General features: G+C 45.1%; 1 protein-coding gene across 8 annotated transcripts in view; it reads left to right on the forward strand.

The window, feature by feature from the left end:
- PIP5K1C (phosphatidylinositol-4-phosphate 5-kinase type 1 gamma) overlaps positions 1-21,891 on the forward strand; it is a 58,940-nt gene that overhangs the window by 18,963 nt on the left and 18,086 nt on the right. For 4 of the 8 annotated variants that reach the window (XM_088149405.1, XM_088149409.1, XM_088149411.1 and 1 more), the window contains exons 2-15: positions 283-314; positions 5,933-6,025; positions 7,051-7,181; positions 7,401-7,518; positions 7,808-7,960; positions 8,513-8,812; positions 9,058-9,263; positions 11,266-11,337; positions 13,119-13,202; positions 15,884-15,932; positions 17,024-17,108; positions 19,273-19,434; positions 19,750-19,779; positions 21,346-21,484. In XM_088149405.1, coding sequence (XP_088005531.1) covers positions 283-314; positions 5,933-6,025; positions 7,051-7,181; positions 7,401-7,518; positions 7,808-7,960; positions 8,513-8,812; positions 9,058-9,263; positions 11,266-11,337; positions 13,119-13,202; positions 15,884-15,932; positions 17,024-17,108; positions 19,273-19,434; positions 19,750-19,779; positions 21,346-21,484 — 1,654 coding nt within the window. The remainder of the gene's footprint in view (positions 1-282; positions 315-5,932; positions 6,026-7,050; positions 7,182-7,400; positions 7,519-7,807; positions 7,961-8,512; positions 8,813-9,057; positions 9,264-11,265; positions 11,338-13,118; positions 13,203-15,883; positions 15,933-17,023; positions 17,109-19,272; positions 19,435-19,749; positions 19,780-21,345; positions 21,485-21,891) is intronic. The other 4 variants (XM_088149412.1, XM_088149410.1, XM_088149407.1 and 1 more) reach the window with 3 other exon arrangements.

Raw genomic sequence — 21,891 nt, forward strand, 5'->3', positions numbered from 1 at the left:
TTTTGTACATCCGTTTGTACTCATGCAAAGGCCTCAGGCTTAGAAAGATGGGGAAAAGGGAGCAGCTGAAAGGGAAACAAGTGATCATTTTGAGTTGGAAGAAAAGAATTTTTAACAGAGAGGTCTGATTGCAGACTGGAAAGTTTTCTGTAAAAGGGATAGAGGGAAGCAATTTTTTTCTGGCAGTGTTCATCCCAAAGCTGCTACCTGGTTTAGGGAAGGAACTCTAAAGACTGCATGCTTCTGTGTTCACCTCCTCACCATGTCCTTCTTTTTTTTCAGGGCTGGCTTTGAAGAAGACAGTTTTAACAGAGGTAAATTTTTGGGTGTATTGACCTGTTGTGTTTTCAGTTTTTATGTGTCCCAGGTACATTGTCAGCTGCTTCTGGAAATACAGTTTTATAAAGTTTTTACAGTCCGTGGGGTACAAATCTAGTAAATAAAATAAAAGTAACAGAAATAGGTTCCATAGATTGTCATAGCCATGCAGTTCTGTGGCTATGGGCAAGGTATGGGAGAGGTTTTAAATAAAGCAAGTGTTTTCCTGTAGAGCGCACTAATCAGAATATTTAGAAAAGATGCCATAGAGTTTGAGCACCAGGTTCTCAAAGGTTCTTTAGGCAAGATACTTCCTCAAGAGGGGTGTCCTTGCATAGCCCCTCCTTCTGACCCCCGTAACCATAAACTCACCCTCTTGTTTTGATCTTGACCCACATCACTGCCCCAAATGAGAGGGGAGGGGTCTCTGCTTTCTTGAAGAGTCAGGTTTACTGGCAGCAACTGCAAGGGGCAAGAAGGTCGGGTTGTTGTAGGCCTTTTGTGAAGATGCCTGGGGTGCCGGTCCTAATTCCTGCAGCATTTACACTCGCTTGGGTGTTCCAGCTTGAAGAATGGCTCATTCTGCATGGTGAATATTCAAACTATATGATCAGTAACTGAGATCATAATAAGGACGGATGAAAATGATAAAACCTATTTCAGCAAAATTTGATTTCGTTTGCATAATTTGTTTAGCAGGCTGAAGCTGGGTTCACTAAGCAAACCCAGGTGTGGTTTGGGCTGAGATTATGATTATTATTATGTGCGAACCAGCTCATTATGACTTAATCAGCAAACCATAATTAAAATAATCATGGCTTAGCATGATTTATAATTCCAGTTTAGATATTTAATACAAAACTACAGAAGGAGCCAGAAGGGAAGGAGGGGTGTGTGTGTGTGTGTGCGTGTGTGCAAGTGAATTATTCAGAAGTACACATGCTAGTGCAGCAAACAGCCCGAATTCAGCCCAAGAGGGGCTTTGCCATAAACCTTCCATTTGGGATGCACACTTACCCTGTGATGTCACCTCTATGCATCTTCACGTTATTTATAACCTTTACATCAGACACAAAAGGGTGTGGGGGTAAATACCCCTCTTGCATTACCCCACTTTCATGAGGAAAGAGGAAAGGAGGCCAGGAGCTGGTCCGGCCTTATGGAATAGCCTTCTCTTGGAATTAGGACTCCCATCCTCCCTCTTAGCATTTCAAAAACCGCTTGAGATGGAACTCTTCATTTCAATTAAATTGTTGTGTTCCGTTTTTGTCTTGTATTTTAGTTTTTCCATTGTTATTGTTGGCTAATCATCCATCAAACATCACGGTCTTTAGACCAGGTACAGTGGAACCTCGGTTTACGAACTTAATTCGTTCCGTGACCCGCACCCCGAATTGGTCGCAACCCGAAGGAAATTTCCCCATAAGGTTCAATGTAATTACCGTTAATCCGTTCTGGTGTGGAGGACAGGGAAGTGGCTATTGCTTGGAGGGAGAGTCCCCCTCCCTACGACCATGTGTCAGGGGCGGAAAATGGCCGTGGACCACATGTCAAGGGCGGAAAAATGGCCGCAGACCACGTGTCGGGCGGAAAATGGCTGCGGATCATGTGTCAGGGGCGGGAAAATGGCCGTGGACCACGTGTCAGGGGCGGAAAAATGGCCGCAGACCGTGGCACGGGAGGGAAAATGGCCGCATATCCTGCTCGTACCCCGAGGCGGAGTTCGCAAACCGAGGTAAATTTTTGCGGCTGGAGCTGGTCGTAACCCGAAAAGTTCGTTAACAGAGGCGTTCGTAACCCGAGGTACCACTGTATTTTGCAATGACGTGGTTCTAAGCAAGAATCTAGGAATAACCTAGGAATAATAATATTGTTTGTTGTTCCAATTTTAATCGCGCTCACCATGTTTTAATTGGATTGCTGTGGGTCTTGACTTATTTAGTGGCATACAAATAGAATGAAAACATAAATAAGTAAGTAAATGGTAGATGGAGGATTTGCAGGTAGCATCTTGTGTTCAGTTATCTGGCTGTATGCAAAGAACACAGGACAGGACTGGAGTCAGATTAGCTCAATTATACAAAGGAATTTTCATAAGCAGGGCTACATCCTACATTGGCTGAGTTCCTGACTGCCTGGAGTCAGGGACAAATGCGTATGTTTTCTCTTTTCACTTCAGTGCATAAGCAGTTCTATTATTTGCTGGATTTATCATTGTTTCACGCTTGTCATCAGCAATAAGCTTTGACAAGTAACTGAACTATTCGCTGAGAACCGGACTTGGGAAAGAATCAGACTGTCCTAGAATAGAGCCTTGATGCAAAAGATAACAGGACTATGAGCAACTCTTCCTTTTCTGAGTAGGTAACAGATTATAAACTAGTGAATGCTGCCATCAAAAGTTTGTCTTTCCGTCCCCAGTATGAAAAAAGAGAAAGTTGTAGAAATATCCTGAGATGATGACCAGAGACTATGGAGCAGAAATCTGCCATGTTAGTGCCCACAGACTAGGGAAATTTTGATTTTTAAAACAAGGGGATTTGGAAGAATTATTTTAACTTTTAAAAAGAAATCTAAGTCATTTGTCTTAGCTCCAACCTCTTTTGCTCTAAGGCTCATGGCAGCTTTGCATTATAATTTACTTTTAAATAGAAAGAGATCTTTTCCTTCTATGTGTAGTGCTCACTTAACAGCCATTCATTCAGCAACTGTTTGAAGTTACAACAGTGCCAAATGAATGGTAGTTATGAGTGGTCCTCGAAGTTATGGCCATTGCAATGCCCCCATAGTCACGTGATCAAAATTCAGACGCAGCCCATCCGCATTTACGACTGTAACATATGCTTCAAGTCCCCCCACCCACCTGTCTCCCCCCATCTCTGCCTTTTGGCTGCCCTGCACTCTGCCATCGCCTACCCCCGCCACCCCCAGCTGACCTTTGCTGTCTTCTTTCTCCCACTGCTGATGAGGCAGAGATGGGGGGAGATAAGCAGGTGGGGGATTTGAAGCAGAGGTGAACCTGGCAGGGCACCAGAGCTTGTCTGCCAAAGGGAGCTCACCAGGCCCAGCGGGGGAAGAAGCAGCGGGATGGAGCCAGCAGTTCACACAGGGCAGGAGAAGTGTGAGGTCCTCACCTAAAGACTGCAACTGGGACTACCAAAATTGCCATCGCTAAGTGGTGCGGTCACATAATGGTTTGCCTAACAACCGCTTTGCTTAGCGATGGAAATTCTAACCCCAAATAGGGTCATTAAGCGAGGACCATCTGTAACAATTTCACAGACTGACCCTGTCCATTCTCTTGACATCTAAAGAATAATTGGCAGTTCTGAAGGAGGCTTTTTAATCTTTTTTTTTATATATATAAAGATGCTTGACAGGTAGGAAGAATAATTGGAGAGAAGTGGGGTCTATTTGACATCTGTTATGCTCCTAAAGAGTTAGCTTTTCCACACAATGTATCTTGGCCAGATGTTTATCAAAGATATTGTCGCCCCTGAACACCCCCCTCCCCCCATTAACTTAAGCATATATCTTCTGGATCCCTGCCTTGACCAAGAATTCTTCTCTTTCTCTGAGCATAACCCTGTTCTTCCTTGTCAGCTCAGGTCATGTACTGTCAGTGCAGAGTGCTGGTGATTGTGGCTGTCTGTATTTCTGGATGCCTAGAAGAATGACGTTCCCCGTGTTTCTCCTTCATGCCTTACGGTATTTGTTCCGGGTTTAGGCAATCTCCTAAGCCATAATGTAGCTTGTTTGACTTTGGCTTAGCAGAGTGGTGTGAAAACTACCGTCTACTAGCATCCCTTTTTAGCCTGGAGAATCCTCCTAGAGTTGGTGGGGCCAAAAATGTTGTCTCTTTCCTTTTGGCTTTATTTATTTATTGAGAGCCAGTTTGGTGTAGTGGTCAAAGGGCCTAGAAACTGGGAGACTGTCAGTTCTAGTCCTGCCTTAGGCACAAAGCCAGCTGGGTGACCTTGGGCCAGCCACATTCTCTCAGGCCTAGGAAGAAGCAGGCGAGGGCAAACCACTTCTAAAAATGTTGCCAAGAAAACGGCAGGGACTTATCCAGGCAGTCGCCAGGAGTCAAGACTGACTCTTAAGGTACCCCCCCAAAAAGAGTTTGGGGTTAAGTAACAAAGGGGATGCCTTAAGCCTGTGCAAGGCTATTTCACTCCTTAATCTCCCAGCCACCCCTAAAAAATACCTTTTAGTAGCCCCAGCTACTTCTGGAGTCCAGTATTTGACATGCCATGCAAACTAGATATGGCCCTTAGGCCAAGTTGTGTCCTCCTAACTTAGTGGCTTATATAAACCCAGCCATAGTGATTTTGAAGCCATAATTTAAGGCTAAGGGTTTGTGAAGTTGGATTAAACAAGCCATGGTTTAGCCTAATATGAACCCAGCCTCAGACTCATTGTTCTAATTGCTCTGCCATGACTGCTTGTTAGAGAGCCATGGTGATGGCCTTGAAGGGAAGATTGAGAAGCTGTTATAGAACCAACAAGGGCAGAAGCGTTTGCTAAACCCTGGGAAAGGAGATAGTGTTAGGAAGAAGCTCAGGCTGGCTCTTCCTCGACTCAGTGGACTTTAAGAGGGAGAGAAGGTGAAACATGAGCAGATGTGCAAGATTCTGTTGCTGTAGTCTATCTCAGTAGAGTAAAGTTATGGTCTTCCTGTGGAGTCGTTTTTTTAACCTGGTCTGCCTCATAGGGCTGGCATCAGTCTTGCTCTCTACACAACCAAACACAAAGCCTTCTGCCTGTTGAACACCTAAACCCATCTTGCTCCTGGCTCTTTAGCAGAGTGAACAATAATTATAACAAGAGCTACTCCCTGCTGTTTAGGAAGCAATGACTACTCCTGTAGAAGTGCTGAGGCTGACTTTTCTTGCCAAGCCATTTCTTATTTCCGCACTTGGAGTATTTTGGCCTTATTATGCGACTGATTAAATGGCTTTTAAAGATTGCCAGCTGCTTTAAGACCATTATAAGGCAAGGCTGCCGGATGCAGAGTTTGGAAGTACCACGAAGTCAATCTGAACAGAAGCATCCAGGGGGCTTCAGCTTCTTGCTTGGAGGAACAATGGCTAATTTCTTATGTGGCTTGGAACCTTAGACTTCCCACTGTCCTTTGACATACGAAGGGGACACAGCTTATTAAATAATGCCTGGCATGGAGAAGGAGAACCAGGATGAGTTTTTCTTCCTCCTTCCCAACACACGAAGCTGATCAGGAGATTTAGAATAAACAGAAGAAAATACTTCCTCACACAGCACATAATTAGCCTGTGGGATTTGTAACTACAAGATGTGGTGGTGGCTGCTAACTTAGATGGCTTAAAGGACAGGTCTAACTGAAGGTTTTCAGTCTTAAAGACTCCATGTTATCTCCATGTTGGGGCAGTGCAGAGAAACAGTGGTGGAAGAAGGCTTGGTCTCTGACTCCAGTTTGTCAACACCCAAAGGCATCTGGTTGGCTACTGTGAGAAACAAGAACTTAGAACTAAGATGAGACTTGGCTTAATTCAGCAGAGCCTTTCAGTACTCTTTCTGTGTCGGCGATTAATATTCTGTGCTTCTCTCTGCTTACTTTGATCTCCTTCCTTTGCAGCCACCATCGCTGACAGGGCAGCCGGGAGCCAGCCAGGGGAAAAAGATAGGCCACCGAGGAGTTGATGCATCAGGGGAAACGACATACAAGAAGGTCTGATCTCCTGGAGGGTGGAGGTTCTGCTGTGGGGATAGGAGGGGAAGAGCTGGAACTGACTCAGGCCCCTCCACACTCTGCTTTATCCCGAGGCAGTGTGCCTGCTTCTGGAGAGTCTTGCTGTAAGATGGAGGAGGGCCATGTGACCAGCCCCAGCCCCTTGCAGTCCACAAGCTCCTTTTCTGAGACCATAGACCCTCTGGCTATGGCTGGAGGCAGGAGACATGAAAACTGAAGGGTAAGCCTTGTAATAGGCTTACCATATTTTAAAAACCACATGCAACCCTTCCCCTGGAATAATCATGAAAAAAGAAAAAAATAATCAGGAAACATTTACCTTGCACTCCTTTAAGACAAGTCCCTACTCAGTTTACTTCACTGCAGCCCTTGGTACTTATTTATTTGATTTGCATACATAGGAGCTCTCACAACACCAACCCTATGAGGTAGATTGCGGTGAGAGAGAAGGACTGGCCCAAAGTCCCCTGGGGAGCTTCTGGGTCTAAGAGGGGACTAGAATCTGGGTCTTCCTGCTCCTAGTCCAGCACCTTCCCTGCTATACCTCATTGGCTCTTGGGCTGAGAGGGAGGGAGTGGCCCAAAGACAGCCAATGAGTTTCCATGGCTGAGAAGGAACTAGAACCTGGATCTTCCTGCTCCTAATCTGGCACCTTCACCATTGGACTACCCTATCACTTGGGCTGCGAGGGAGGGACTGGACCAACATCCCTCAGGGAGCTCCCATAGTTGAGAAGGGGATTCAAACCTGGGTTTCCCCGCTCCTAGTCCAGCACCTTCATCTCAGCACCATACTGGCTATTATGAAGTGTAGCTCCCAGACAGTGAAGAGTTGCTCTCTCCTATTTTAAGTCTTACTCTAAGCCAGTGTTTCTCAACCTTGGCAAGTTGAAGATGTGTGGACTGGGGAATTCTGGGAGTTGAAGTCCACACATCTTCAAGTGGCCAAGGCTGAGAAACCCTGCTCTAAGCTCTGCTTGACCTATTCTTTGTTGGCTACTACAGACCACGTCATCCACCCTCAAGGGGGCCATCCAGCTGGGGATTGGCTACACTGTGGGAAACCTGAGCTCCAAGCCTGAGAGGGATGTTTTGATGCAAGATTTCTACGTAGTGGAGAGCATTTTCTTTCCCAGGTAATGCCCTGCTATGGGGAGGGAGATTGGGCGACATGAAGACGGGGGTTTTTAAGTCACCCTAGAGAAAATTTCCCGAAAGAAAGAGCCAGTGGAGGGGCTTTATCTTATCAAGCTGTCAAAGTTTAATGTGTTTAATGATCAGTTATAGGAAAAGAGAAAATGAGAGTCTGTGTCTTGCTAAGTGTGAACAAATGTTTCTGTCCTCCCAAAATACAGCGAAGGCAGTAACCTCACTCCAGCGCACCATTACCCCGACTTCAGGTTCAAAACATATGCACCTGTCGCTTTCCGGTATTTTCGAGAACTCTTTGGCATTCGTCCAGATGATTATTTGGTAAGATTTGCTGATCTTTTTCATCCCTTGCAAATAAAAAATGTTGGGGTTAGGATATATTCCCAAGTGACCTATGGAATGCATAGGTCAGGACGGTGTTTCTGATGTGTGGACTTCAACTCCCATAATTCCCCAGCCAGCATGCTGGCTGGGGAATTCTGGGAGTTGAAGTCCCCGCATCTTAAAGTTGCCAAGGTTGAGAAACACTGGGTCAAGGCCTTTCAGTTGGGATGGGTACATGGGCAAAAGCCTTTTGACATGTGCTGTTGAATTCTTCTCGCTTTCTCAGTATTCCTTGTGCAACGAGCCACTGATCGAGCTGTCTAATCCTGGGGCCAGTGGCTCCCTCTTTTACGTCACCAGTGACGATGAATTCATTATCAAGACTGTGATGCACAAAGAGGCAGAGTTCCTCCAGAAGCTTCTTCCAGGTTATTATATGGTGTGTATCAGACCCTGTTCCTTACTGGCTTTTAGAGCTTGGAAAATGTCTATAAATGAAAAGGAAGGATGTGCAAAACCAACCATGTGTAGAACAGCTGTTTTCCCTTTAGGCCATGTTGATCCAGATGTTACAGATGTAACCTGTTTTCCAGAATTTAATCCAAACCCAGAAAGAGCTCAGAAGATAAACATCCAGAAAACTCCCAGATCACTCCAGGAATTGATGGATTGGTGTGGCCTGGAACAAGAATGGAATGTTCCAGAATGTTCTGATCCTGGGGTTGTATGACTAGGCAGCAAACACATGCATGTAAATAAGTAAATAAATTTGGTGTATGCCTACATGAAACTGAGCAGTGTACTGTGAGGTGCTCATTTTAGAAACAGAACTTCAGGAGATCTACGACTAGGGGAGGATGTTGTTCAAGGGTGCAGTTCATTTTCCATTAGGAGCCCTGGATCCCACAGGTGCAAAATAGGGTGGTAAAGCATATAAACATCAGGTCCTGTGCCCAGACTATTCTATGTTTCTTTTTAAAAACCCCCACAGAACCTGAACCAGAATCCACGGACGCTGCTGCCGAAGTTCTATGGTCTCTACTGCGTCCAGTCCGGGGGCAAAAACATCCGTGTGGTGGTGATGAATAACATCCTGCCCCGGGTGGTGAAGATGCACCTGAAATACGATCTCAAAGGCTCAACCTACAAACGCCGGGCATCCAAGAAGGAGAAGGATAAGTCAAGCCCCACCTACAAAGACTTGGACTTCATGCAGGACATGCCTGAGGGCATCATGCTGGATGCAGACACGTTCAACGCTGTGGTGAAGACGTTGCAGAGGGACTGCTTGGTAAGTTAGGGGAAGGTGACCGGCCATCCTGAGCAAATAGTAATATACTGTTAACAGCTCAGCACGGAGGGAAGAGGGGTAATGCTTTTGCTGTCCTCCTAAGCTTAGGGACCTTCCTGTTTTGTCCACTATCTCTCAGTGTGTTGCAGACTGTTGTGAAGGAGAACCACAGCTGTTCACCTAGCAAGTTTTAGCCCCTTCCTAGCTTTTACTGTTGTTTCTCCTTTTTTTCCCATAACCTTCAGGTGCTGGAGAGTTTCAAAATCATGGATTACAGCCTGCTCCTTGGGGTGCACAACATAGACCAGCAGGAACGGGAACGGCAAGCTGATGGGGCCCAAAGCATGTCTGATGAAAAGCGCCCCGTGGGACAGAAGGCGCTGTATTCCACTGCCATGGAGTCGATCCAGGGCGGAGCTGCTCGAGGGGAGTCCATTGACACGGATGACACGTAAGTCGAACAGGCGGTTTTGAGTGTTGCTAATTCTTCCAAGGAGATGTCCAGGAAAGGTTTTAGCATGCTGGCTCAGATTCTGCAAGTACTTATTCTAAGGATGTTGTGGCTGTGTTGCCCAAGATCTAATGACCTGGAGTGCTTGGGGATAGGGAGAAGCTTCTAGCCAAGGAGGTCAGGGGTGTCCACAGGGTATGGTCAAAAAAGTCAGGATGGTGATTACAACAGTGCAATTGAAGATCCACCTGTTTTTTATATGTTTTATGTGAGGCATATAAAAAACAGAGCTTTGATTACACCATTTTGTCTGCCATTGGACTTTTCTGACCATACCCTGTAGACACCCCTGAAGGTGGGAATGCAGTTCACTGTCCCAGGCTAATCTCTTTTTTCTGTTGAGATCCTTTCACTGCAGTCTGTAAAGATGGTCCCTTAGGCTGGTAAAGTTTTGTATGGCATTGTGTGTCTTAAGTCAGTCTTGACTCCTGGTAACTGCCTGGACAAGTCCCTGCAGTTTTCTTGGCATCATTTTCAGAAGTGGTTTGCCATTGTCGCCTTCTTCCTAGAAGTCAAGTCTCCCAGTGGGCTTGGTGCCTAAGGCAGAATTAGAACTCACAGTCTCCCCATTTCTAGCCCAGTGCCTTTAACCACTGCACCAAACTGGCTCTTCTGCCAGTGGCTTAGCCTGCTTGTTTTCTGCCCTTCTGGGAACTGTTGGGCCCTCCAGACAGGCTAGACGTTTCATGGGGTCTGATTCTTTTGTGTACTGGGGGTGGTTGTTGCAAGTTGGGCTGCCTTATCATGAATAGGCCCGTCTTGGAGTTTTTGGCCAGTCATGTTCTCTCCAAATAGTGCTGAATGTTGGGTCTGAAATATTCTGCAAAATTTCTTGCTGGCTTTGAGATGTGGTGTCAATGGGAGGGAGGGCCTTTCCAGGATATGAAGGACCATGAAGCCTCTTGGTGCCCAGTCTTGGGGAAGGGATGGGGAAACATCTAGGAACAATTGGCTGCTTAACTAAAGAGATGCACCAGAGCACTCATAGCTGAAAGGTGGTTTATGCAGAAGCATCCTTGGAATATGGTTTATGTGTGGTTAGCAAATGGACTGCCTGACAGGGGCACCTTCTCTGTCTGCTATGCTTTCCCAAAGGCATATCATTCCAGTACAGGTAGTCCTTTAAAGTTATGACGATGCGGAATGAATGGTAGTTATGACTGGTCCTCAAAGTTACAGCTGTTGCAGTGCCCCCATGGTCATGTGATCAAAATTCAGGCACTTGGCAGCCCGCCCACATTTAACGACCACAGCTTGCGCTTCAACTCCCCCCACCTGCCTATCTCCCCCATCTCTGCCCTTTTGGCCGCCCTGCACTCCCCTGCTGCCCCCCGCAGCCCCCAGCTGACCTTTGCCATCTTCTGCTGGACCTCAGCAGCGGGAGGAAGAAGACGTCAGAGCTCAGCTGGAGGCAGCAGAGATCGGCACCAGAGCGCAGGGTGTCCAAAAGGGCAGAGACGGGGGAGATAGGAGGGTGGGGGGAGTTGAAGTGGAGGTGAGCAGGGCAGGACAGGAGAACCGTGAGGTCCTCTTCTAAGGATGGCATGGTCTTTGCCTGACAATCGCAATTGGGACTACAGCAGTGTTGTCCAAACTTGGCCACTTTAAGATGAGTGGACTTCAACTCCCAGAATGGCTGGCTGGGGAATTCTGGGAGTTGAAGTCCACTCATCTTAAAGTGGCCAAGTTTGGACAACACTGGACTACAAGAACTGCTGTCGCTAAGCGGTGCAGTCATGTGATGTTTCGCCTAATAAAATTTTGATTTCGGTCCCATTTAGAGTCGTTAACCAGGGACTACCTGCATTGTCTTTTATCCAAAGGAAATTAGTTCCAGTAACATAACTTCAGGCTGCCCTGGAGACAGAGGAATGTGTGAATGTGTAGCAGTGATAGAGGACTAACACCTTTATAATCTCTTTATGCTTTTTCCAATTTCTAGGGGGAAGAGGGGAGAAGTCTTTAGCTATGCTCACAAGCCCTGGAAGCTGAATCTCTTTTTTGGGATTATTGTGTTAAGTGCCCTTCCTTGACTTCTCTTCTTCTCTTCCTCTTGATCTCCAAGCTTTCTCGGGGTGCCTGTAGAGAGAGGACTGTGTCCAATCCCAAATGCTAGAGAGCGATTACAGAATGTGGGCAATATTGGAGAAAGCAGTTCTGAACAGCTGAAGTCACTGGAAAAGTGCCAGCTCTCATTGCCCTAAATGGAGCAGGAAAGGGCATTGTGTTGAATGCTCATCAGCATTTAATTCTTTGCAGTGATTCAGCCAATTCTTTGCATTGACAGTTTTAGGTGTTGCTTGCCTTTCCAATCGCAGCTAAATTTGTCTCTGTAAAGAATTGGCCTAACCCTATTATGCCCTCAGTAAATGAGTGGGATTCCAATTCATGGTGCATAGTGTGATCTTCCTCCCCAGAGACTGCAATGGCTGGAAATGATGGGAGTTGTAATCCATCAACACACTACTGTCCATCTCTCCACTCTAGCTGAAGAGGTGCAGATAGAAAGCCAAGGAATTTATCTGTGCCTAGAAATGAAAGTCATTACATTAGCAGACATTTAGTTACCGATGAGTTATATATGCATGTTTTTCCTTATTGTAAAGCTTTGATTCTGTGTAAAGAAACAGTTGTGTAACTGAAGTGGTATTCTCTGTCTCTGTTTCTCCTCTTCCTCTGTTGGTTGAGTGGTTTACTTCTAAATGTCCGTTCCTAGAAGTCAGGCTGGTCTCTCCTATACTGTGTAAAAACCTACATGTACTGAATAAACAGTAATACATTTTGCATACAGATATACCACATTTCTGAAAAAAAATTTACAGGACGCGGGAGTGCCTGTGGAACTCACTGCCACAAAATGTGCTAGATGTAGGCTTCAGTGACTTTAAAAGGTTAGCCAAATTCAATAGAACGCAATAGGGTATCATCAAGTTCAGCAGAAATCTTAGCTTTGAGTGCTATTGTTGAGTGGAAGGTGAACAGTGAGATTGGCCTAATCCTTTCATCCCAGCTTGTGAATTTTCCAGGGTCATCTTAGTTGGCGATGGTGGAAAAGTTGTTTATTTAAATACTTTATATGCTGCCCATCTCACAAAATCCCATTAAACTCACTATGAAATTGCTAAGATGATAAAAGCATGCGTGAACAGTTCTATTAGGATGGGCTGCATTCTGTTTTGTAATTGTTGGTTTTCATGCTGTTGTGAGATGGGCAGCATATAAAGTATTTAAATAAACAACTTTTCCACCATCGCCAACTAAGATGACCCTGGAAAATTCACAAGCTGGGATGAAAGGATTAGGCCAATCTCACTGTTCACCTTCCACTCAACAATAGCACTCAAAGCTAAGACTTCTGCTGAACTTGATGATACTCTATTGTATCATGATGCAAAAAAAATGATGCAGAACTGATTATAAATGTTTTCCTATCCTTATTTATTGATACAGATGTTTAGAAGAAGTGTACGCATGTCCCACATGCACCCAAAAAACACACCCCTACATTGTTACAAGGATTGACCAGTCTGTGTAGATTTTGTGACAACTATTCTCCTTGATTTAATTATATTTGATCATACGTGAGAGAGTGAGAAAGAGAAAGTAAGAGTGTGCGCGCACATGTACAGAGGTGCAGCATATGCATCTTGAGACAATTCACACAGCTGTGAGACCATTTGAAGCATACTTTGGAAACCCATGGTGTTTCGGGGAGTGTACAGGGGCAGCTGGGCCTTGCATCAGCTACTTTAACTAAGCCAGTAGATACTGACTTTCTCTCCTCTGTCCTTTCAGAATGGGGGGTATTCCAGCTGTGAATGGCAAAGGAGAGCGTCTGCTGCTGCACGTCGGTATCATTGACATCCTCCAATCCTACAGGTACGAGGTATCCTGTGCCGCTTTGAGAGTGCAGGACATTCTTCTCTGAAGTCTTATGAGATGTGGCAACCTTCTGAGTTTTGGGCCTTTTTATTTTAATAATTCATTGTGGAGCCCTTGGGGTTCTCTGAGCTTGGTTGTTTTCTTGCAAACGTTTCGTTACCCGGCTAGGTAACATCTTCAGTGCTAGAATGGATGTTCCCTAGCTGGGTAACAAAACATTTGCACGAAAACAACCAAGCTCAGAGAACCCCAAGGGCTCCACGGTTCAACCCTGAGCTACATATATTCGCTTCTGTTGGTAATAATTCATTGATTTGAAATATTTATTTTCATAATGATTCTATTGATTGGTTTGTTTGGGGGATCCACGGGGTGCCATGTAGGGATGTTGCTGGTATCCAGGGGGGCCATAGGTATGACGCTGCAGTTCCTTGTTGGACTGGTGACCTCTTGGTCTGTATTAGGTGTCTCCAGTGAGCCCACCAACCTCAGAGTCAATAGGACAGGCTCAGTAATTATTACACCTGCTCTTTCGTACACCCCTCAGCTCCAGCGCAAACTGTCTAGAGCTATTCACAATGGATGACACTGCTTTCTCACTCGGGTAGATGAGGAAGTGTTTGTGTTCTAACTGGAGCTACTAGGAATGTATCTTAGATGTAGATTTTTTTTTATCCCACCTTTCTTATTTTTATAAATAACTCAAGGCAGCAAACATACCTCATACTCCTTCCTCTTCCTCTTTTCCCCACCACCACAACCCTGTGAGGTGAGTTGGGCTGAGAGAGAGGGACTGGCCCAAAGTCACTCAGCCTTACTAGCTTCTTGTGCTCAGGGTGGAGTAGGTTGGTACTGGAGAGGGTTAGCATAAAAGATCAATTCAGAATGACAAATGGAACAGAATTATTTGATTTCACTCACCCATCTTTATCCATTCGTATTCTTCCCACTCCTGGGATGTTTGGGTGAACGTCATTGATCACTGGGGAGATGGCCACAGGACTCCTCCTCCTGTTGGATTGTCACATTACAGAACCAAGGTGGGCAAGCCATCGCTGATAACTGAGTGGAACTGTAGTAAAACCTCTGGCTGCTTTGACCATCCCGACCCAGCTAATTATGTTCAATCCATCCTGAATCCTAACATCTGGAGCTTATGGATATCTCTAGTTTATTCACCATTAAAAGGACTGTGATTCCCAGCTTCTCCAGCTCTTACTCATGTATCACTCATACCAGCAAGACACAACTCCATATAATAACTACTTTGGTTTTCTTAGCAATTTTTCAGTTACAAGTTACCCAAATTAAGCACAAAGAATCACATGTGAAATCCTGAATTTCCTACTTAATTGTTCCCACTCATGAATGATTAAAGTAACAGGGTTTATAAAGCAATTTAACCCAAGTGCGGTTGTCAGAAGAGTTGATGGCTACTTAAGCTCCCCCCTGTTGGGATAAGAGTTGATGGGAAGATGTTAGATGCTAGGTGTCCAGCCCTGTAACCGCAGAGCACAATCAAGGACATAAGATCCATGCAGGCTTTGTGTAATGAGTTTTAATGCCAAAAGTTAGAGGTTAGAGTACAGAATCTGAAGAACTGAGATAGAAACCCTCCAGCCTTTCTTTATTAATAGCTTCATTAAAGTAGGATCTTTTTGAATCTTTTGAATCTCTATTTTCTGGCATGACGGGCTCAGTGTGTTTATTAGATAAGCTTTAATGAGATCCCCATTTGCTGGTTGTTTGTGTTTAGAGATACTCCTTTTTCTTTCTCAGTCTTAGCACATTCTCTTCCATCAGGTACAATGTTCGAGAGCATGTTGAATGAACTAGCGCTTTTTCTTTCCTTTTACACTACTCCCCAGAACAATGAGTTGGACTCTACCCAGCACGTACCAATCTATCCAAGTCTGGGCATTATTACCATTTTACTCCCTGTTTGGAAGTGAGACTTTGGGGCAAATTATTTTCTTCTGATCTCTGGAACGTTGTACAGTATTCCGTAATGCCGTCATCCATCAGAATGAGCGCTTTGGGTTTTGATCACTGGGTCTCCTTTCCCACATTCTCTTAGCCATTCTCTGCACACCTTTGATACAAAGTCACTGGTCTGGAAAGGAATATGCTCCTGTGTGTTCTGCCATGACTTTTCATTAGTCATGTTTGCAAACCTGCAGGCCATTCTTTAAGTTGGTCATTAGTCATATAGTAACCAGTTATTAATAGGTTAATAAAAGCTGCTTTCTGCTCAAAATGCCGACATTGTTTTAAGTTTGGTCAAGCTCTGTATTTCTTTCCCTATTTCCTCTATGGTAGTCTGTGGACCTTCCCCTAATCCTTATTCAACTACCAGTGTTTCTCAAACTTAGCGAATTTAAGATGTGTGGACTTCAGCTCCCAGAATTCCCCAGCCAGCCGAGGTTGAGAAACACTGAATTTTACCGTTCTCTCACTGACTCTCTTGATGGTGGAGAACAGAGGTGTGCAGGGTGTGGTCGAAAGAGTGAAGATACTGGCCACCACAGTACAGTTGAAGCCCTGCCCATTTTTTATGTGCAACACACACCAATGGTTTGCACCATGTACACCCCCACTGAGGAGACTGGAGTTTGGCCCTGTTTTTATTTGATTCTCCCACTCTCTTTCTCAACCCTTTGCTTGTCTGTGCCCTCCAGGTTAATCAAGAAACTGGAGCACACGTGGAAAGCTCTTGTCCATGATGGGGTAAGTTTTGACCCAACTGGATGCTAACCCAATGGGGTGCTGTCCTAAGCATGATCCCACACTGTCGTTGGCCTGTGGTGCCACCAAAGGGAACTAGCAATTAAGCTACCCAATAAAGAAGGTGTAAACAGTTATGGGGCACTTGTGTTCTGTAATTATCAGTGTGCAATAATAGAGGATACATTCAGACAACATGTCAGTCTGTAATCATGGCTTCTCCGTGAAAGCTGTCTCAAGTGGTACAGCTAGGAAACAGCTATTCAAGATTTCATAGACTCCGAATCATTGAACTGTGGAATTGGAAAGGGATCCCGAGGATCATCTAGTCCAGGCCTCTGCAGTGTGTCAGAAAATCAGTTCAAATCCATAGAATGGTGGTACTGAAAGGCACCACAAAGATCTTCTAGTCCAGCCCTCTGCAATATGCAGGAAAGGCAATTAAACCATCCTTGAGAGGTGGCCATCCAGGCTCTTCTTGAAAACCTCTGGAGATGGAGAATCCAAAGCCTCTGTATGTAGGCCATTCCACCGTTGTACAGGTTTGGTTTAAGCTTACTGTGTTGGGTGCAGGGTGCCTCTGCATATAACTGCAGAGTCCTTCATGTCTCTGCAGTGTTTCTCAACCTTGGGAACTTTAAGATGTGTGGACTTCAACTCCCAGAATTCCCCAGCCAGCCATGCTGGCTGGGGAATTCTGGGAGTTGAAGTCCACACATCTTAAAGTTCCAAAGTTGAGAAATACTGCTTTATAGAAATTAGGTTTGTGCTTGCTCTGAAAATGATCCAGCGTGTGAACACGGCACCTCTTGGCTATTCATTAAAGCCTTTTTTCTAGTTTCTGCTTGAACCTGGGAAAAGGTGGCGCTGCCTTAGAAGGAGCTTAAACCTTGCTACTTTCACAAGCAGCAGAAAGGTACTCTGTTTGCTTGGAATCATTTTCAAAGCATCCACAGCCCACATTGGCATTCTAACATGATGATAATTCTGTTTTTTTCAGAGCCATGGTTTTGCAGTCTGGTTTTTTTGCAGAGCCATGATTTGGTAACACATGACATTTTAAAGAACATTTTTACCCCTTCCTCTTTTTCTAGGACACAGTCTCAGTCCACAGGCCCAGCTTCTATGCAGAAAGGTTCTTCAAGTTTATGACCAATACAGTGTTCAGGAAAAGTTCTTGTAAGTGTGTACTTATCTCCTGCTTTCTTTGGAGGCCATTAAAATGGTATTGTGGGTAGAAGGTGCTTGCTGGTTAAGGGAGCACCTGTAGGGAGCTATGGAGATAACCTTGGAGAAACTATCCAGTAGCTGTTATAACAACAGATTCAGAAGCATGCCTTGAGCCCGTGGAGGAAGGTAAGTACAGTGGTACCTTGGTTCACGAACGCTTCTGTTCACGAACAATTCGGTTCACGAACAGCTCCATTCGCAAAAATTTGCCTCCGTTTGCGAGCGCCGGATCGGGTTACGAACAGAATCCGCGGCCATTTTCCTTCCCGTGACACGTGGTCGCGGCTTCCTGTAGGGAGGGGGACTCTCCCTCCAAGCAATATCCGCCTCCCCACCCGCCTTCCTGTCCTCCACGCCAGAAGTCGCGTCGAGCAAGGTTAGCTTTCTCTCTCTTTGTGCTGTACTTTGTGTCATATTTTTACGGTTTTAAAAAAAACATATGGTTCAGAACGGATTAATCGTAATTACATTGAACCTTATGGGGAAATTTGATTCGGGATGTAATCAAAAATTGGTTGGCAACCAAATTCGGAGGAGTCAGAACAGATTAACCGTGTTTACATTGAACCTTATGGGAAAATTTGATTCGGTTCACGACCAATTCGGTTCGCGACACGGAACGAATTAAGTTCGTGAACCAAGGTACCACTGTATTAAAAAAGAGACAGGCTGGCTCCCACCTGACTCCCTGGCAGACTTGCAAGTTTCTCTCTTAATAAAGTTTAGTTATAGTATAGTTATGGCCTTCTTGTGGAATTGGTTTCTTGATCTGGCCTACCTTGTATGGTTGACAGTACCATACAAAGAGATAAGGCTATTTCCTGCCTGTCTCTAGTCCCTTTTGGGGAACTGGAACCTCTTCCTCCTCCCTTTTCTAAATCCATTACAGGTAGCCATTGTTTAGCAGCTGCCTCGTTTAGTGACCATTCGCAGTTACGATGGTGAGGAAAAAGTAACTTTGTGACCAATCCTTGCGTTGATGACCTTCGCAGGTCTGTAAAGCAAAGAAAAGCTGAAGTAAGGTTATAAGCACAGCTGCAGTTTCACTTAGTGACTGCTTCACTTAATGACCAAATTGTGGGTCCCAATTGTGGTCACTAAATGATGACTACCTGTATATCTCCATTGTCCCTTTTTGAAGCAGCATAAGTATAGCATAATTATTCTTCCCTCCTGCGCATGTTGTATTTATTCTTTGCAACAAACCTGAGTGGCAGATAATCTAGAAAGCCACCTAGTGAGCTCTGTGGGGTGAGCAGAGATTTGATTCCAGGGATCGCATTACTTTTGGATTTCTCTTATCCATCCTTTGCCCAAGCAGCACAACAGAATTGTCAAGGGAGGTTAAATTTTGGCTCCTGGACTACCTACCACCAACCAGCTGCCTATCCCTATGTTATGGGTATCATTCTGCTATCTATTAAGAATGTAGGAAGTATCTTCCTGTCAGGCCCAAGTGCTTGTTCATTTCATCCATGCTGGTTTTCTCTGGCTGGCAGTGGCTTTCCTGGGCCTCAGGCATGAAGACCCTTTCCCATCATTTGTTACCTTCTAGCAGTAAGTCCGGAGACCAAACCTGGGATATTTCATGTGCAAACTATAATACCTAGAGCGGTATTTCTCAACCTCAGCAACTTTAAGATGTATGGACTTCAACTCCCAGAATTCCCCCAGCCGGCTGGCTGGGGGAATTCTGGGAATTGAAGTCCACACATCTTGAAGTTGCTGAAGTTGAGGAACACTGACCTAGAGACATACATAAAATGCGGTGAAGAAAAAAAAATGAATTTTCTGAGAGCAGAAAAAAATACTATCTTTGAAAATAAGGGCCTATAAATCTCTTTTCTAGCAGTCTCTCCAGGCCAAAGGCTCTCATACAAGAAGAGCCCTCTGCTAGTAGCTGGACAGGTGTGGGTTAGATGATCTCCTAATTTGGCTCTGAGGCTTTAATTTCTCATGGGGAGAAGATGCCCATTATCCTCAGGGGAGGGGAGGGGAGGGGTGGGCTCTCTCTGGCCAGGAGTAGACTCTTGTAAACAGAACCTTCTTGCTTTTTACTTTGAACCCTTCTGTGAAACTTGTGGTTGCTCCAACCCATCCCTCTCCTCTGCAGCCCTGAAAGCATCTCCCTCAAAGAAAGGACGGAGTGCCTTGTTAGCTGTTAAGCCATCTGGCCCCATGGCTGCGTTTTCTGCCAGCCAGATTCCCTTGGAGAAGGACGAAGTGCAGTATGACCTCCGGGGAGCCAGGAGTTACCCCACTTTAGATGATGAAGGTAATGTGGGTCACACACGGTCCTGCTTCTGAGTCCCCTGCCACCTGGAGCTCCTCCTAAGGCGCAGTGAAGCTTTCCCCATCCTGGCCCCCTTTAAATGGGTTGGGCCTGCAACTCCCTGAATTCCTAGCAAGGTAGGCTGGCTGGCTGGCTGGGGAATTCTGGGAATTGTATTCCCAACTCCCTGGAGGGTGCCAGGTTGGGGAAAGCTGGTCTTAGTGGCTCAACTCATCCAGTCCCCTTTCCCCATAGTGCCAATAGGGTCCCACCATCCCACCAATTGTGTTCCTTCAACTTCTTGCTATGCTTTTGCAGGTGCTAAAGTTAACCACGACAGGGGGGAAGGTAAGAACACTCATTTGTCCCTCTCCTAGTTGGTAGAAAGTAGACCTTTAGAGGTGGTGGGCTTCAGGTCGTTCTGCTTGGAGAGTGGAACCAAGCCAATTTGCAGATTGTCCATGATCAAGCAAGCATGTTAGTAGTGCAGCTTGATTGCTCCCAGTTGGCGTCTCCTACCTGCCAGAACAAAAACCTCACGGATGTTACCAGATATCATGTATTAAGCATTTTATCTGATCTGGAATCCCCAGGTAGTTCCTTTCCTCCCTAGGCAGAATCATAAGCCAGAGTTTGAACCTGGTTCCTTAATCTGGAGCCTTCAGTTCCTATTGGTCTTGGCCAGGGACTACAGTTGTGAAATTCCAAGCATCTGGAGGAGGTGCTAGAATGCTTATTTCTCCCTGATTATAGTTACTTCTGCCAGCAGGGAAAACCAACTGGGAGCCAGTGTTTCAATTGCTGCTTAATTGTGCTTGCCCCATTATGAGCATACATGCAAAATGGGCCAGTGCCAACCTTTAAAAAAAATCCTTCCTGTAAGTGATTTGCAAAAGGTGATTCTGCTTGGTTTCCCGAACAACACTGTGGGACTGCTGGCAGCAGAAATGTCCCAGCCCTTTCTTTGCTAATTTTAGACGACTATGATTTAAGGCAGCAGCCCCCAGTCTAGGGCCCTCCAGATCAGCAGGCCAAAGCGATGCTGGCTTGGAATTCTGGGAATTAATGATCCAAGGCATTTTGGTGGCATTAGGTCAGGATGGCCAATCTAAGCATTGCTTTGGCTTCTTCAAGGGTTCATTATGGTCTTTCTTAACCAAGATGGAGCTTTGGGGGTGAAAAACAGGGAAAATGAGTAAGGAGAACCAATCATTCTTTTTCTAAAGCACCCAGAATTTAAAAGTCCCACCTGCTGGATATCCAGTGGGGGGAGTGAATTCATCCTCAATATCAGTGGCACAGAAGAGAGAAAGGCCAATTCGTTCTTAGCAGCGCTAGTCGAATGCAAGGAATTTCTACAGTGAGATTCTACCCACAGGGCTCTAATCTTATGCAAATTCCATCTCTAACCATCTTTTTTTTTAATTTGATGCATTTTGCTCTTGGGAGTTGTGATTTGCATGTATAAAAGGTAGATAATTTATAGAAATGGTTTTTGGGGGAGGATTTAGATGTTGGTGATGTTGAAGCATGAAAAGAGATGGTAGCAGAACTCGAAGAATTCCCTATCTTATCTTGTGCATTTAGAATCATGGTGCTATTTAAACATTTGAAATGTTCTCCACTCCTGGAAGTCTCTAAGAGAGTGGAAGATTCATTGGGAAATAGGTGCCATGTAGAATCTCTGCTCCTGTTCCTGAACAGAAATAGACTTTCACGTTTTCTCTGCAACAATGAAGGCTACAAATTGCTTCATTTTTTGAAAATTGAAATTATAAATTGCTTACATTCCCTGTTTTGTAATGTGGTCAGAACTCTGCAGATGTGCAGGATCATTTGCCGTGGTCCAGATGATTGGGCTTTTTTTCCCCAGCCTCAATATCCTTTTTTCTTTCTTCACCACGGGCATGACAGGCCGACCTGATCTTCTTCCCTGCACCCCTCCCTCTTTTGAAGAAGCAACCACCGCCTCTATAGCAACGACACTTTCTTCCACATCTCTTTCTGTGCCCGAAAGATCTCCTTCGGAGTCCTCAGAGCAGCCCAGATACAGGTGAGCCCTGATGGGACACATCTCGCACTGCTTTACCCCTGTTTTAGCCAATGCCCCTGAGAATTTGGCTGGCAGGATTATCTCAAGTTGTTTTAAAGATCCAGAAGGCAAATGAGAGGGCCTTTTCTGGATCCCATCCTGTGGAAAGAATTGCAATAGGAGTGTCAGCTTGGAGAAGATACCTTTATTGTTTGTTTGTTTCTTTCTTTCTTGGAGGAATTTATATGCTGCCTCAGTCTGGTTGGACTGTAGGCGGTTTACATGTGTGTGTGTATCTATATAATAAAATGCCATAATAATAATAGCAAAAATAATAGAAAAATATAATTCACTATAGCAACACAGTAAAACTGATTCCAATGTCTGAGCTAAGTGTTTACCCCTTAAATTTGCTTTTATTTATTTAC

This window comes from Python bivittatus, unplaced genomic scaffold (genome assembly GCF_059951505.1).
Source record: "Python bivittatus isolate LINGU-HERP-01145 unplaced genomic scaffold, Pbiv_v1 ctg000580_np1212, whole genome shotgun sequence".
Taxonomy (NCBI): Eukaryota; Metazoa; Chordata; class Lepidosauria; order Squamata; family Pythonidae; genus Python; species Python bivittatus.